Source organism: Heloderma suspectum, chromosome 1, assembly GCF_057233095.1.
Source record: "Heloderma suspectum isolate Gila_16-S chromosome 1, 16-S_ref, whole genome shotgun sequence".
Taxonomy (NCBI): domain Eukaryota; kingdom Metazoa; phylum Chordata; class Lepidosauria; order Squamata; family Helodermatidae; genus Heloderma; species Heloderma suspectum.
The window spans coordinates 413,622,428-413,640,110 of NC_139458.1; the positions used below are offsets into that span (position 1 = coordinate 413,622,428).

At 46.8% G+C, this 17,683-nt stretch overlaps 1 protein-coding gene across 1 annotated transcript in view; it reads right to left on the bottom strand.

Moving 5' to 3' along the window:
• Positions 1-8,943: 8,943 nt before the first annotated feature.
• TTBK1 (tau tubulin kinase 1) overlaps positions 8,944-17,683 on the bottom strand; it is a 117,033-nt gene continuing 108,293 nt past the window's right edge. Inside the window, exons 13-14 of the mRNA XM_084829025.1 lie at positions 11,978-13,566; positions 8,944-10,446 (exon numbers count right to left, since the gene is read on the bottom strand). Coding sequence (XP_084685151.1) covers positions 10,038-10,446; positions 11,978-13,566 — 1,998 coding nt within the window. The 3' untranslated portion in view covers positions 8,944-10,037. The remainder of the gene's footprint in view (positions 10,447-11,977; positions 13,567-17,683) is intronic.

A 17,683-nucleotide genomic window follows, 5' to 3' on the forward strand; every position in this document is an offset into this window, starting at 1 on the left:
AATAGGTACCATGTGCTGACCCCACTTCAGCTACTCATGTTGTAACCTTGACAAATGATCAGCAATGATTCCTGTCGTTGTTTTCACTTGTTAGAAGCCCACTGAACAAATGGGAAAAGACACATCAGCTAAAAGGTAGGCAAGCTTTTTAATGGCATGATCAAGAATTCCCTTTGAATAACAAATCTAATAATGACTGCTGCTTCTCATACAAACAAGAAATGACATCCTTATGCATTTATTATTATTTTTAAGTCATAATCTGGAGTTACGAAAATGCTATGTGGACCTGTACACAGTCAGCGCCTCTGTGATGCATGCCAGACTTTTGTGGCTGAGAAATTTGCCATGCATTTTAAACCAGATCTTAAAATTCTTATTATTATTTCCGTGTTTGCAATTGTACTTCTAGTTGCAATGTGTAAAACATTCTAGAGCTGCTTTCCTACAGGATGCAAAAAAGCTATGTTGGGAGGGTTTACCTTGGATCCTGGTAATGTTTTAAGCATATAGGACCAGGCAACGGAAGTCCTGCATCTAGACCAGAACAGTCTGCTCAGTGGAGTGGGAGACAATCTTAACACATAGCTGCTCCTTGATGGGACATTTACAATTTTAAAAGCAAATCTTGTCATCCATTATTATCAATGCAAAGATACCTGTATTCCAGCTCTAAATTCAGTCCAAAGAAACAGCCACAGCACTTGACATTGCACAGCACACACTGCCCTTTACATGTTACATATATCGCATCCTGTTCTTTTATCTTTCAAGTGGGGTAATTCATGCCATCTTTCACTTCTTGATTGACAATGCATGGTGGAGTGTCTTGTAGTCACTCTACAGCTCAGCCTAGCCTGAGAAGCAAAGTAGCAAAGGTGCACACACGCTCCCAAGCGATCAAAACGAGACCATCCCAAGAGAAAACCAAGCCCACAGAAACTCCCAGGAAGCATTTCGTTGGCACCACCATTGAAATCCCCCCTCTCCCACTCTGTAGGAATACCGCCACGTCGATTAGCAAACTCTTCACGGCCCCAGCAATAAGCACAAAACCAAGGGGAGTGGGATAGCTCTTACTTGAAGGGTGTGTGTCTTGTGGTACATAGTAGAATTACAAGTACAGCAACATTAGTGTAAGTGTGGGAATAAGTTTGCTTAACACTGATGGATTCAAAACCTTTTCCTTCTATTTACAGCTTCCTCTGTGTGTCATATAGGCCAAAGTAGACATTAATCACTCCCCCTTGGAAACAATCCCACTCCCAGCTCCTCCTTCATAAATTACAGTAAAGCATACCATGGGTCATAATTCTGCATTTTGCCACCCACCAACCCAATTATTGGCTCTTGATGAGGAGGAAAAGGGAAAGGTGACAACACAACCCGCACGAAGGTCCAGTGAGAGGGAGGAACTATGTGCGGTAGCTATTTTCATGGGCCCAATTCTATATATTTTTTAACAAAACAAAAATCACCACCAAATGATGGGAGGCCATAGAACCATGGAGTTAGAGAAAGCCCTGTAGGCCACCAGGTTTGACCTCCTGCTAGATTCAACAAATCCAGAGAGAAAGTATCCCCAACAGAGGGCTGTCCAACCTCTACTTAGAAGACCTCCAGCAAGGGAAAACCCAACACCCAGAATAATTGGTTACATTCTCAAACTTCTTATATCATTAAGGTGTTTCCTCCTAAAGTTCAACTGAAATCTACTCTCCTGTTGCTTAAAGCTCATTAGATATAGTCCTGCCCTCTGGGGCAGCAGAGAACAAGTCTTTGTCCTCTTCCATGTGACAACCCTTCAATACTATCATGTCCACCCTCAGTCTTCTCTTCTCCAAGCCATATCTACCCAGTTCTTTCAACCTTTCTTCATAGCATTTCTTTTCCATCCTCCTGGACATCTTCATTACCCTCTTCTCCTGGCATTGCTCAGGGCTATCTCACATGTTCAGAGGCTGAGCAAAGAACTCATGTCATGGGTTTTCATTAAACAAACACTAAGGGCCATTAAAAAGGAAAAGGAAACATATGACAAGAAACTATGAATCTTGATGACACCAACCAATGAGTGGTCTTCCAGATATGGAGGAATAATGAAGTATATCTAAATCTGTACTCCAAGGGAGAAACATAAATTGTTCTTTGGCCCTGCATTTAAACCATGAACATACTCATGTTCCTTGACTAGCTTCCAAGAAAGTCCATCTTTGGCATGGAATTTTGGAGACTATTTGAAGCCCTAAAACAAATCACTCCTTATATTATTTCAAAAGAGATAGACAGCTGCCTGTGTCACCACCAAGGGCAAACTATAAATCCACCTCCATTCCAGCTTGCTTTTACTCCAAGGAAACTAACCATGTCCACTTCTCCTTATTGACCTCAATAAAAACATTGTTCCTTAATGCACATTCATTTAAGGATGTAGATGTCCAAAACAAATACAAGAAATACCAGTTAAACACCTTGTATCCCATGTCTCCATGTTCTCTGATCATACCTACATGGTATTGAGATAGAACTTGTTATTTTTACTGACTGTATCAATGGATGTACCAATTTGTACCCAACGCCATTTCTATTAGCATGGCAGATTAAAGCTTTCTTGCTTTCCAACTTTGCTAAAGATCTATACTGATACCCAAAATAATAGCATAACAGTAGACTAGACCTGTTGATCTCATTACCAAATTAAATAATATGGGGCCTCTATCCTGAACCAAACTGAGACCACTACCAGGCTTTCTCCTGCTAGCATCGCACACGGATATATATCAAGCAGCAGACTATTCAAACCAAATAGTCACATGAATTCTTCAGGAGATACCCTTGTGGAAGGGAGAAGCCAAGGAGCGTTTGCCCAACATCAAAAGGTAAGGAGCACAACTTGGGTTCCCACCTGACCCACGTACCTGTAATCCAAAAGGGCTGCTCTAAAAATTGTGCCAGTTCCCACTGTATTCCTTGGGACAAAAGCGGAAAAGCCAAGCAAAGCAGAATGGGGGGAGGGAGAATCACATTGCGTAGCTCAGCCTTCTGCAACCTGGTGCCCTCCAGATGTGTTGGACTACAACCTCCATCATTCCCAGCCATTGGCCATTGCTGGCTGGGAATTATGGGAGTTGCAGTCCAACACATCTGAAGGGCACCAGATTGGGAAAAGTTGGTCTAGCTAGTGGGACCATGTAGAAATGCCAGCAATGACATACTCCTTTGGTAAAAACGTGCACATATAGACAGATGTGAAGTGGCTGATACAAAAAGTAATATCACAAAACAGGATGGGAGGGGCCTTGACTCATGGGATAGCCTTTGGCTATTGGCAATACTACATTTTGGGGAACTGCTCAGAGACTCTAAAGTGCTTTGCAAGCAAGTTCCTTGAAAAACAAATCCCAATAAAGGAATACAATACTGTGATGAATCTTCCCTATTTATTGAGAGCCAAAGAAACTCCTATCCTAAGGGCTATTTCCAATATAATGCCGTGACTACAGATGTGCGAGATTCCCCGTTCATGCAGAAGTGTATATATTACACACACACACACACACACACACACAGTGACCGTCCAACGTTCCAGTGTTAGCATTGTATGCCACGTAAGCCCTATGCAGGCATTCTGAGCCTTATATGTTTAGAATAATGTGAAAGCACCCACCATATATTGAAAAAGGTCTTGAGTGGAGAACATGCAGTACTTGTGTAGGGACTCCCTGTAGGATTTAGAACCCTGATCATATAGGGTTCCGATTTGGCATTAGGATTGTATTAATATGTTTGCATTGTTTTTATTGAACTGGCTTTATTTAAAATGGTTCCTATTAAATACGATTGTATTAATATGTTTGGATTGTTTGTTTCTGTAAACTGCCTTGGAAGACTAGGGTCTTGAAAGGCAGCTAAGAAATGGTATGAATGAATGAAATAAAGTAAATACAGGAGGCTCCCCGCAACAGACCTTGCCCTCCAACATGTGGAGTGTGGTCAGTCAGGCCAGGCAACAGGGGCATCAGAGCAGAGCAGAGCCAGCAAGCAGATCCCTGCCTTATCATGTGCGGACAAGGAAGTCTGAATAGGGCCATGCAGTCACAATGCCACAAAACGATCAAGATACCCTTGGATTCAAATTTGGGCTGGTCTATTGTTATAATCCTCAGAGTATAACACAGGACTCTGTGTGTGCTCTGCAATCCTGCACAAACACAGGAAATCCACAGAATTTGGTGTCAGGTGAAGAATGCAGGATCTTGAGGAACTTCGCTTTTTTAAAAAGTTTCTAGTCTATGGGGAGGCAATCTGGTGCCCTCCAGATGTTTTGGCGTACAGTTTCCATAATAACTGGCCATTAACCATACTGGCTAGGGCTAATGGGAGCTGTAATCCAAAACACCTGGAGGATACCAGACTGCCTATCATGGCCTGTTCTAGTCCAAGCATGAGAGCAACATCAGGTAGATCTCCAAAGCCAGAAGAAAATTCAGGAAGATTTTCAGTGGTCAGATGTGGAGCGGTTGATATGAAGAGGAATATCATGAAACAGGAAGAGAAGGGCCTTCTTTGGTTGTTCCTTGGTCTTCCTTAGGGCTGGCAGAAGCAGGATAAATTATGCAAAGAAGCACATCTTTGTAAACATGCTTAATATGCATAATTTATACAGGTTGCAGAATTCAGCTTTTCTTGGCCCAGAATTTTTATTTTCAATTTACAGGACAGTTTACAGTGTAACTGCAGATGGGATATCTGCAATCATTTCATCACAAAGGTCAGAATAAAATAATGAACATACACAAACATGTGAAAATCAATGGAAGTACGCAATCATCTTCCCATGTAGATGGAATTTCAAGGGTTGCACAATTTATTGGGCTATTCAGAATGGAAATATTGGCGAGACGTATGCAGAGCTTGGCATGTGATGAGAGGGGCATTTGTGCACTGTCCCAGCCCCCCAGCTTGCATTTACATTCTCGGGCTCAAACAACATATGTGGAGCTCTGTGATTCTTTCCTTTCCTTTCTACCCAAAGCAACAGAGGGCAGGTGGGGGCGGCTGCTGCTGCATGAATGAAGGGTGGGCAGAGAGGCAACTCTGTCCCCTTTGAGGATCGTTTTTCAGCCTTTTTTTTTTTTTTAACCTTCCCAAACTGCTCTTTCACCAAAGGCTGGGAAATATATAGAGTCCCTCTATCTCCCACATTCCTTTCCTTCACAAGCAAAAAACTTTCAGAGGGAAAAGGATTATGCAGCCTCCTTCTGTCCACCCTTCCTCTGCCCCAATTCACAGCCCAATACTTGCATAACATATCGATTTGGTGATACGAATTGGCATGGAGAGATAGGGCCAACAGGCTATATTGGCTGAGTTATGGGGAAAGGACAGGCTATGGATGCAAAGTTTAAAAAGCAGAGGGGGAACTTGATGGTGTCATGATATGCCTTTGGGAGCAAAGCATTACATTCCTGGCCCAGAAATGTATTTATTAGGCACAATAATCCACTCAAACGTAGACACACACCCCCAGTGGTTTATCTTGGGAGATTCAGGATATAGAGAGCACATTGATGAGATGAGAGAGACAAGAATATTAATCCCCAAAAGGAAGGGGATTGTCAGAGAGGAAGAACAGAGTACAAGAGCTGGCTGCCAGGAGCAACCAGGTCTTGCAATAGGGGCCATCTAATCTGTGTACTCTTGCACTTCGTGGAGAGCTACCAAGGGCTGCAGAGAGGTGGTTGATCCAGTTGTATTGTCAGTGCTGGCTCCAGGTTTTTGAGGGCCCTTGAGCTAGACACCCTCAATGGGTCCCCTCCCTCAATTAGTATACCTTTCACTGCCATTGTCACCAGCTGCTTTTGATCCTCATCCTCTTTCTCATCATCGCTACCACTTCCTTGCTTGACAGGCAGAGAGCCAGTGGGCAGTGGCATCTACCTCTCCTTCTCACCATTACTGTTGTCTGGGCCAGAGTGACAAGCAGCTTGCAATGGTGGAGAGGAGGAGCAAGTCCAGGGGGCTCTTGTCAGCAGATCCCTGTTGGCGTGTGGGCTCTCAGCAAGTGCCCAACCATGCCTACCCTTGAATCCAGCCCTGATTGTCCTCCCAAATTCCAGCCTAGCTTCATCAATCCAGGTCACGTCACTGGTTACCAGCTGGCATGGCATGGCAATAAATGCTTTTGCCACGATGAAGACCCAGGTTCTTATTGTGTCTTCATGGCTCATTACATGTTTTCCAAGCGCCTACAGCTCCTATTCCCCAGCCCCTCCACTTTCCCAGTCCTACCTATGTCTCCTGTAAGATCTACCACACGTTTCCCTCCAGGCTCATAGGAACATAGGAAGCTGTCTCATACCACGTCAGATCACTTGTCCTACATTGTCTACGTTGATTGGCAGTGGCTTTTCAGGGTTTTGGACACTGGTCTTTCCTATCTCCTGTTACCTGATCCTTTTCACTGGAGATGCTGGAAGCTGAACCAGGGATCTTCTGCATATAAACCATGTGCTCTGTCACTGAGCTCCAGCCCCACTCTGCTGTGATGTGTACCTCTGGCACCCTGCACTACTGACAACTCCTACCCCTGCATTGGCACTGGCCAAGCGCTTGCTCTCATGTAATGTTAATCTGTATAGGATGTACATATAGCTCCAAACATGCCAACCAGGGAGCCACATTTGAGAGAGCGTAGTAATGCCCAAACCTGCTCTAGCATGCTTAGATCCTTAAGAATCTGTGGTGGTTTGAAAGCCCTGTGGCATCTGATGTTGCGTGAAAACACTTCCAAAAGGCACAGCCCAGTCGGGGAAGTTGCGGAGGAGAGAAGGAGGATGCAAAGCTGGCATCGGAATTTAGAAAGAAAGATGAAAGCAGGAATTGATGTCTGAATAGCTGCAGCAAGAGTTTTAAGTGTTGGCCCTAGAATGGGGGATGTGGGGTGCTATTTGGTGCTCCACTTCAGGCAACAAAATGCTTTGGGCTGGCACTGATACTAACATCCCTAATAGGAGAGCTTGGTTTAGTTTGATGGTCTCCTGCTTTTCTTTCGGAAGCTCAGCCTTAGAAGTAAGGAAGCCTTTGCAGGCACTAGTGCATTCTGGGCCAATCCATAAAGACGTTCTTGAGCATCACTGCCATTCCTGTGGCAAATCCTCCCAAGACGTGATCTCTTGGTTCAACCCAGATTTGGCATGTGTCCCAACAGGGATATAGTGGGCTGCCATCTCAGTGATCACTGGAACGCTCACGGGTCTGCCAGCCACACCAAAATGGCCATTCACATTTGACAGTGAACAACAGTGACAGAAAATTAATGGACAAGCAAGGAAGAGGAGGGGATGCCCCTTGTACAGCACCGGGATAATGGTCCACACAGGATGATGGGGATAGGGAGAGAGGGTGATTTGAAAGATGGTGCAGGTTTGTTCGGTTGTTTTGCCAGTGTTAAAACAAAACACTGGAAAATTCTACTCAAAAGATGCATGAAAAGCTCTACCAGGTATGGGAGCTTTCCCTAGCCTGGTGCCCTCCAGATGTTTTGGACTACAACTCCCAGAATTCTTGCCCATTGGCAATGCTGGCTGGGGCTGATGGGAGTTCAAGTTCAAAACATCAGGAGGGCACCACTTCAGGGAAGGCTGAGCTATGGTCTTGGGGGCTTGCAGCAGCTTGCAGTATCAGGGGAATCTCTCATGCTTCCTGGAATTCCCAAATGGGCAACTCTAGGAATGGGGGGGGGGTGAGAAGGTACATATACGGTGGAAGAAAATAGGGTGGGGGGAATACTGTGAAAATGTGAGGGGTTTGCTCTCAAAACCCTACAACTCCATCTCTCCCAGAAACATGTTGCAGGTCCAGCTGCACCCGTCAAGGTTGTTGTTGTTGGGAAGACCACACCTACAGTACAAAGCAGAGGGCTTGTCTGTTACAGCTCCCAACCCTCTCCTGAAATTCTGTCACAGATCCTTATCACCCTCTCACAGGAATACAATCCCTATGGTTCCTTGGCTGAAAGCCATGACCATCACATTGTTGTTGTCTTGGTTTCCCTCTGCTAGGTAGACTGTTGAGGGGTTAACAGTGCTTCCTCTGTGAACAAAAAATCCCATCTTCTAATATGGTGATATAAAAGATGGCCACCATCTCTCCAGTGGTGTGGACGATGTGCATGGGCCATCTTGGGCCTTGAGCACCTCCTGACAAAATGGCTACCAAAGATTTGCCTCTAACAACCAAGCCCTTGATTCCCACTAGGCCAAGGAGTGGTCAGGCCCCCCAAGAAGTCTTGATAGCACCAGGAATCTCCTCCTGCTGCCAGTCAAGCAGATGACGTCAGCTTAAGAAACTTAGCTCAGCAGCCAGGAGACATTTGCCTAAATAGATGAGTGACTGAGTGGACCAGTCTCCTTTCACTCTTCACATAGCCTTGTTGTGGAGGGGAAGGATAACTACGGTGAGGGATCTGAGAGCTAATACCCAATTAATTCCTCAGCTCAGGCCTTCTGTTTCATGCTTTCTACCAGTGTGCAGTCTGTAAACTCACACAGATGTCACCACATCTGGCTCAGCTCCCTTCACATTTTCAGACTTTTCAGTACAACAGCAACATTTGCTGCAGTCCCTCATTCCTAAAGGCTGGGTCCTTCGATGTAAGCCCTTAAATATAATACCCTTTCCTGGCCCTGAAGGCAAGTTCACACACCTTCTCCCATTTCTCAGGCCAAAGCATGGGAAGAAACCAACCTCCCCATCTTAGCCAACCTCAACAGCCAGGTCAAGATACTCCCTGTTTGTCAGCAAGCACCGACCTGAAAACCAGCTACTCTGACATGTACCAGACCACAAATACTGTAGAAAAGGTCTCACTGCTGGGCTTCTAAAGCAAGCAGATACCACCATCACAAGGCATTTGAAGATGGGGAGCCTTTTTTTTTTTTTAATAAAATATCTGTGGCCACTTGCATGTCCAGCACAGCTCTGCTGCTGGCAGAGAAACCACGTCCCAGCAGGAGAGGCAGTAACTGAGCCTTGTGATTGGATTCAGAGGAAACCCTGCATGCTGGAACCATATGGTCTTCACAGATTCCACTTTGGGGCATAGAGGTTATTTGGTCTGCCCCTTGTTCCTATTTCTGCCAATAAGGAGGTCACTTGACCAGTCCCTAGGAAGCTTTCATGGCTGCCTTTCCACGAAACACTACCTCTCCAAGGATGGTTAACTTACGGGTGCATTGCTGAACAAACAGAACTAGCGTCCCTCCACTTCGGAATACACTGGAGCAGCTGCACACTTGCAGGGAAAGGAACCCATTCCCTAACAGGCTTGGCCTATCTCCTGCAACAAGATATCTCCATAGGTCAGACGCAACTCCAGAGGATCGGGCGCCTCTGCTCTTGGCTAACAGTTAAGAGGCACGCACCATAGGCAGGGCAGCCACTGAGGGGTCTGCTTGTAACTTTGTTCCATCAGTGCTCAGGATCAACGTACAAGAGAGGAGTGGACAGCCAGCACTGATGGAGCCACGCAAAAGGGGGGCCCAGGAAGGGCGGGAGACAGGGACGCTGAGTTGTCCGGATCATCTGGAGGTTCACACCAAGACTCCTCTTCCAGGTTCAGTGCAGCCCTCCAACCTCTCGGCTGACGCGCGTTACAGAAAGCCGCCCTCCCCTCCCACCAAATGGTCAGGGCTCCGCAGAGGAGACTGTGGTATTGCTAACCGAGAAAGGAAAAAGGTGGCGTGAGGGACAAGGGAGTCAGGCACGAGGCAGGCTGCCCGAGTCGCTGCTTGGTGGCTGGCAAGAGCAAGCAAGCATGAGCTGGCCGGGAAGGTCTCAGCCAGGGAGGAACTGGATTGAGACAGCGTGGGCACGTGGGCAAGTGAAGCACTGAAGGGCAGCTAGCTGCTATACGCTTGTATTTCCGACACATAAGGCTGCGCTGAGGCGTCATCGAGTGTATGCTACACGCAGAGGTTTCTCCAGCCTGGCAAGATGGGAGGTCGGTACGTCTAATGGTGGGCAGCAGCAGGTCATTATCTAGCAGTAGCTTTGCCTTCCTGGGATACTTGTCTTCCTTTGGTTGCCGGAGGGTGAGTTGGGGCTTTCCCTCTTTGTCCTTTCCGGAGCACACCAGGTGACGTGGGGCTGTCTCCCAACAGCCCACCGGCCTGAGCTCTGGAGGGAACTCTGGAAGAAGGCTGGACCCATGGAGGGAACGTAGTCCCTGGCCTGTGTTGTCGGGATGGTGAGGGACTTTCCTTCCTGGACAGTGATTGGCTTTTGGGGGAAGCACTGAGGTTTCGCGGGGGGAGAACAGGACTCCGAGGTGGAGGGCGGGAGGCTTTCCTTGGACTGCTCCGCAAGGGAGGTGCAACAGGAATAGGCGTTGGTTTTATTCGGGGTTCGCTGGACACATTCGCAGACGGTCTTTGCCCCTGAAGCCTGCAAAAAGAGAACACAGAGAAAGGGGAGAAGGAGATCCTTTAGTCTGAAGGCTATACCAATTGGCTTGTATGCCCAGACTCTGAACAAGGCTATATGGCAGCAACTGATGGCACATCGCAACTTAACCCTAAACAGACACTGCCAAATTCCTCATCATTGCCACAGCAAGAGAGAGGGGCAGTGAGACATTCCACATACCCAGCCACACAACTATACAACTCAGCCCTCGTTCATACTTTTGGTGGAGTCAGCGCCATCCTCACAAGCGAGCCTGGCCCCTCTTTCATATATCTCGCACAAACTGGGCACTCCACACAAACACCCAACTGCACAGAGGCCTAGTTTGCATGCCGGGTCCCCCTTTGAAAAAGAGAGGAGAGGTTACAGGGGCAAAGGCCTCTGCATTACGGGCCACATGCAAAGGCCTCCCCGTTACTGGCCATTTGGCGAGAATGGAGGGGAAGGGGGGTTACGTTTACTCCACCACCACACAGGAACAGTATCAGTTCTGCTGAAAGAAGTATGAACTGGGGCTATAAGCCTCTTGCCCTCAAGAACTGTAACCACTGACTACCATATTCCGGGGATTAAAAGCAAGAGAGCTATCACCATTGTGCCCTGCTCACTGAAGATCCCTGGGACATTTGCCTGTCACTGTTGGAAGTCCATAACACTAACTAAGCTCTAGTACTATCTGTAATAAGCTACATGAATATTGCTCTTTCCCAGCATGGCAACTTTACTTCCCCCAAGTCTTACTGAAGCAAGAAGGCTAAGCCCCAGAGAATACTAGGGGATGTAACTGTGCAACTGGGGTGGCAAACTTCCAGCAGGCGAGTGGATATCTTAACACGTGGGTGGGGAACTGGCTAACTCTCTGGGGCCTGGGGTGGGTGGGGCCAAATCAAGAAGTGGGAAGTGCCAACCCTCTCTCTCTCTCTCAGTCTCTCTCTCTCTCATGCAGCACACACACACACACAGATGTCATGCAGCACACACACACACACACACACACACACACATACACACACACGACAAATGGGAGGCTTTTTGAAAGCAAAATTGCCAGAGGGAGGTGATTTGCGGGGGCGGGGGTGTTGCAGCTTGCAAGGACAGTTAACCCTTCCTTTCCAGCTATCCACTCATCGAGAAATACCCTCTCCCCCGTACAGCAGTTAGGCTGTGCAGGTTTTTTTAAAACCTGCAGTACATGGGGAGGGCCAAGCCTTCCTTCGTAAGCTGTGACCTCCCCACAAAATCCCCTTGCGTTTCAATTAAGCTTTTTTATTATTAAAGCCCAATTGCTACACAGGTGGTGGGGCCCATGAGAGGAGGCTGCACGCCAGTCAGGGAGGCTCTGTGGCCCGCCAGTTCCCCACCCACACTTTAGCATGACCGGTTCCTTAGCATGGCCAGTCTGCAAGGAAAGGTAAAAACAGGAGGCAAGGAGGAGGCAAGAAAACATTAGCTACCTGCAATCGATTGGCCTCAGCTTCAGAGGGGATTAGGGCCCCTTGCACAGACCTACCTGTTTGTCACAGCCATATCACCTGGACTGCCGCTCAGTGCTGGTTGTGGAAGAGCTGAGGGGCTCCCATAATTCAGTTCTACCCCAGGTGGTTTCACAGGCACAATGGGACGGGGGATCCTGCTCTTTGTACTTAAGCCTCTCTCTTCTGTATTAAGCAGGGGACGTTTCTCCTGAGTCCCCATCTTCCTTGGGGTAAAGTCATCCGAGTCATGGGTGTCCTCCTCAGAACCCGTAGCCGACAAGGTTTCCGAAGCTCGCCGCCTCTCCTCGCTGGAGGAGGCAGAGGACGAAGCTCCCGAAGCTAACCTGAGCAGGCGGTTTTGTCTTTTCTCCATCACCAGGCGGGCCAAATCCTGCTGCTTCAGCCTCTTGTACAGCCTCTCTTTGCCAGAATGCGAGGCTGAAAGGTCAGAACCAGTATCCTCTTCTGAGAGCAAGATGGGAATCCGGCTTCTATACCTGATGTTTAGGGGCTTCCTGGGAGTTTCCTTTGGAACATCTGGAAGCAGTTCTGTTTGTTGAAGGGATTCCACGAGAATGTTATGCTCAAGGCCGGGCTCTCCTGAAACCAGCTTATCAGCTTCTTCCAGATCTGACTCATGGACAAGTTTGCTTTTAACTTCCAATTCCTCCTCTTCCACTTTACTCACACCATTGAGAAGCAGGGCCTGCTCCCCTGCCATTTCAGAGGTGGTTTCGATGTGATTCACCGAGAGAGCACAACTTTCCATCTCTCTCCCTTCCAGGGCTGAATTCACACTCCCATTTTCTAGCAATACCTGGTTTTCCTCCAGCTCTTCCTCAATTATTATCTCGTCAAACTGCCCCGGGGTGGAGTATTCCTCATGCCTTGTCAACTGACCACCAGAAGACATGATGTTCAAATGGGTCTTTTCGGCAATGTGGACGAACGTGCGCTCAACTTTGGTAAATGGGGAGGAGGTCGTGGCCACGGAGACAGATGGCTTTGGTTCTGACTTCAGGATGGAGGACAACGTGCCTGGCTCGGATACATCAAGCTGGCTTCCCATAGGCTGAGGTTTCTCACTCTGAGGAGTCAATGCAGCAAGAGTCCCAAGATCGACATCAGGAGCCAAGTCTGTGTTGACTGGAGACTTCTTTATGTCACCTGGCGAAAAGAGAACCAACGTTTTTGAGCCTTCCTCAAGTTCCAGGTCTCCTTCTGCAGCTGATGCTCGCCCTTTGGACTCCTTTTGATCATCTGCCAACAGGGTGGATGGAGCGCCTTCCTGGCTACGCTCTGTACTTTTCTGGCTCACGTCACTGCTCGAGTCACTGTGCATGTCAAGCTCTTCTCCTAACTCACCAACGTCTTCCTCATCATCGTCCTCTTCCTCTTCCTCCTCCTCTTCCTCATCTCTGCCATTTGCCATTTCCAGATGGGCTACAGGTGGGTTGCAAGGGGCAGTTAAGACAACATTTGAGAAATCCACCTTCTTTATGCGCTGGAGGATTCTGGATCGTTCCCTGTTTTCTGACACATCTCTTTTGAAATCTTGATAAGGCAAACTTAAAGGCACCACCTTGGGGAGACCATTCATTTCAAAAGGCTTCAGTGTGAATACCTGGAACAAGACATTAAAAAAAATCATTAGCTAGGAGAACATTAAAACTATGTCAAAAATAGTGTGGTATCTGGAGTTGGTCTGAACACCATCTCTTCAGGAGAATTCATTAGAAATGGAGAAGTCTAGACCAGGGGCGGAGAGCCTTTTTTTTTTTTTGCCAAGGGCAGACTACCTCAGGGTAATCTGTCAGAGGCTATATACCAGCAGCGGGTGGGACTGAAGCCAGCGATGACTGGATCCCCCCCCCCCCGGTTATCTCCTTCTCCCCTCTCCTTTTCCTCCTCATCCTGCAGGTTGCCAGGCAAGGTGAACAGATCACTCTTGCCAGAGGCCTGAGCTGATCGCTTACAGAGGGCCTTTGAAATTACAGGTTGTCCATCCCTGATCTAGACAAAACATGGCATAAAAAGAACTAGAGGTAAGAAAAAAAGGTCTCCGTGAGGTTAGATTCTGTACCAAAAAAGATGAGGGTGTGTGTAGACATATTGGAGGGTACATTACCACATGGTATTAAAACTCTGTGTTTAAAGCACCAAGAGTGTCTTCTGGGATGTCTGGCGAACAGGTCATTGAATTCCCCCTTCATTCTTTTTCAGTGCTTCATCTTGAGTATCCAGATATAATACTAGCAGAAATTAATGAGAGGCAACTGCCTCTCACTAATCTCAGGCCACTGCTGCTAAAGACAAGCAGGAGGCAATACCTCTCCTCCACCTCCTACTAGTGTGATGTCTGATGAACACTCCTAAGAGGTAACAATGCAAACGCTTACTATTCAGTTAGTGCATCAGCCAGTCTCAGGTGCCATAAAGCAAACAAAAATAACAAATTCAACAGGAAAGGTACAAGGTCAACACCTGTAAAAGGAGAGAATATAAAACAGTAGAAGTAAGGAACTATATGGCTCAGAGGAGTTTACAACAGCATGAGCAGGAGACAGCATGAAGTAAAACATGAAGAAAAATGCAGAACAAATTGTTCTGCAGGTAGGAGATTCCTCCAGAGCTGAAATATCCAGGGAGAAGATGGACCTATACCAATTACTGTGAAATGGAAAGATCTGGGGTTGGATCCAGGTTTAGGCACGTGCAACTGGGCTGGTGGAAACTGACTTCCTTGCCCCCCTCCTCCCCACAGCAGCCCCTCCAGGCCCCTGGAAATGCTACACAGAGGGTCGGAGGACCCTGCTGAATAGGGTGAGCTGTGATGCAAGAGGAGGGGGGATCCCCAAATATGAAGTGAAGGCACTTTCTGTGTGGAGCCCTTCCATCAATGGAAGGCAGATCCTGGATGCAACCCATTGTAGTTTTGGCTTAAAAAAAAAATTCTCTCAAAATTGAAGAACATCTCAAGAAATCAATAGGAAGCGAGTTCAACATGGCAATGGGACGTCCAGCATCACACAGTCCATCAGGCATGGACAAACCAAAGGAAGTGCTTCTTCAGAAAACATGTGTTTGGAATTAGCTGCCACAAGAGGTGGTGATGGCCACTTGCTTAGATAGCTTTAGAAGGGGATTAGACCAATTCATGGACAATAGGTCACAGAATCATAGAATCACAGGGTTGGAAGGGGCCTATAGGACCACCGAGTCCAACCCCCTGCTCAGTGCAGGAAGCCTGATTCCCAGGCGGTCTCCCATCCAAGTGCTAACCAGGGCTGACCCTGCTTAGCTTCCAAAATCAGACGAGATCAGGTGCATCCAGTGCTAGTCATGATGTTTATCAATGGCCACTAGTTATTATGCCTATCTGGAACTTCTATGTTCAGAAGCGGTACTGAGTATTGGCATGAATGCCAACTACTGAGGAGAAACAGCAGGAGAAGGCAACTACTGAGGAGAAACAGCAGGAGAAGGCAATTGCCTTGAGGCCCTACTGTGGAACTAGATGTGCCTTCTCCAACCTGGTGCACTCCAGATATTTTGGACTACACCTTCCAGAATCCCTGATCATTAGCCTTGCTGGCTAGGGCTGATGGGAGTTGAAGTCCAAAACATCTGGAGGGCACCCAATTGGGGAAGGCTGGACTAGATGGATGGTCTAATCTAGCAGTGCTCTTCTTATTTATGGGAAGCATACAGACAATGGGAAGTAGACAGTAGACAAATAAAAGGAAGTAATTCTTCACACAGTTGAACTATAGAATTTGCTACCACAGAGTGTGAGGACCACCAACTTGGATGGCTTTAAAAGGGGATTAGACAAATTCATGGAGAAGGCTATCAATGCCTACTAGCCATGATGGCTACATGCTACCTCCAGTATTGGAGGCAGTATACCTCTTTATGCCAGTTGCTGGGGAATATGGGCAGGAGGGTGCTATTGCACTCATGTCCTGCTTGTGGGTTTCCCTTGGGCAGCTGGTTGGCCACTGTGTGAATAGAATGCTAGACTACATGGATCCTAGGTCTGATCCAGCAGGGCTGTTACGTTCTTAAGCTGGCTGTGCATTCAGTGGCTATGTGACAGGCCCCAGGCACCCTGGCCCAATCAGTGTTCCCCCTGGCACGGAGGGTCATATGTGCACAGGACCCCTTCACAGCACATGGTTGCCAGACATGTGGTCTGAGGGGATGTGTGGCCAGTGCATGCGTTGTCGGCAGGGCTTGCCAGTGCGACCCTGCACCCCCCTCACATGTGCTTTCAACATGAGTGGGACGGATGACACAAACATACCCTTTTCTCTGTGAGCTGCAGTTAACAAAATAGGCACTAGCCTCAACAGAGTCACAAATAAGGATATTTATTTAGTGTGTATACCACCTTATCTTTTTCACCAACATTTTCAAGGCAACTTCCTAAACTAAAACAACACACTGGTGGTGGTGGTGGTGGGGTATTAAAAATTAAAAATAAGTCAATAAAAGCACATTAAAATAAACAGCAGTGAACAGCCTTAAAGAGCAGCATACATCAATTAGATAATAAAACCTGGGCAAAACAAAAACAGACTGATTCGAAGGGTTCAGTAAACTAGACATTAAGTGCGCAGCCTGGGGAAAGCATTCGAAATTTGGGGCACAGCCACAAAAAAGGCCCTTTCCCCAGCTGGGACCCACCTAATACCTGATGGCAAGGACACACCTAGAGAAGGGGCCTCAGGTCCCTTCTTAATAAATCTTAATGATTTATTAAGATCTTAATGATCTTAATAAATGAGCAGGTTCACATAAGAGCAAGTGGCCTTTCAGGTTTCAAGCCAGACAGATCTTTACAGTCTGAAATCAGCATTTTAAATTGGTCCCAGAAATTGAGCAGAAGCTGAACATGAGTTTCAAATTTTAGCTCTGTTGTACTTCCTCTGAGTCTGGTCAGAGCTAAAATTTGCAGCTCATTTTCAGAGGTTCAGATTTAGCCAATGAAGCTATTTTAAGATCTGATCAACCAGTCTAGCTGCAATATTCTGAATAAACTGCCATTTTTAAATAGTCTTCCAAGCCAGTTCCATGGCCAATGCATTCGAGTAGTCTATCAAAAAATTGATGTGCATTCCTCAGGGCATAACCCAGCCATAGGTTAAGTATTTTTAAGGCCCCATTTCTCTAAATGGAAGAGCGTTAAGCACATGCTCTACGTTCTCAGTGAAATCAGTATGGCTAGATTGGACCCATAATCTTTCTTTCTTTCATTCTTTCTTTCTTTCTTTCTTTCTTTATTGTGTTTCTTCATTAATACTTATATGCCACTTAATATAATAAAATCTCTAAGTGGTTTACATTTAACAAGATTAAAATCACAGCTTAAAATACATCTTTAAAAAGAATTTCAAGTACAAAAGCAATAAAACCAATACAACCCCTCCCCCCAGTAAAATGGAGCAACATGATTAATTACAATGAATTAAAAGCCAGAGAAAGACTATTTAACAATTGCCATTTCAGAAGGTGTTTAAAACATACAGTTTCTGCCTCCCGAATTGCACGGGGCGGGGGGTGTTCCAGAGGATGGACGCCACTATCGAGAAGGCTCCCGAGATGTTACGTGGCAACATTCTGTTGGTTGCAGAACGACCCACAAGGCTGTCTCTGAAGATCTTAAAGTCTAGCTGGATATAAATAGGGGCAGGTGGTCTGCTAGGTATCCTGGTCCCAAGCTGTTTAGGGCTTTGCAT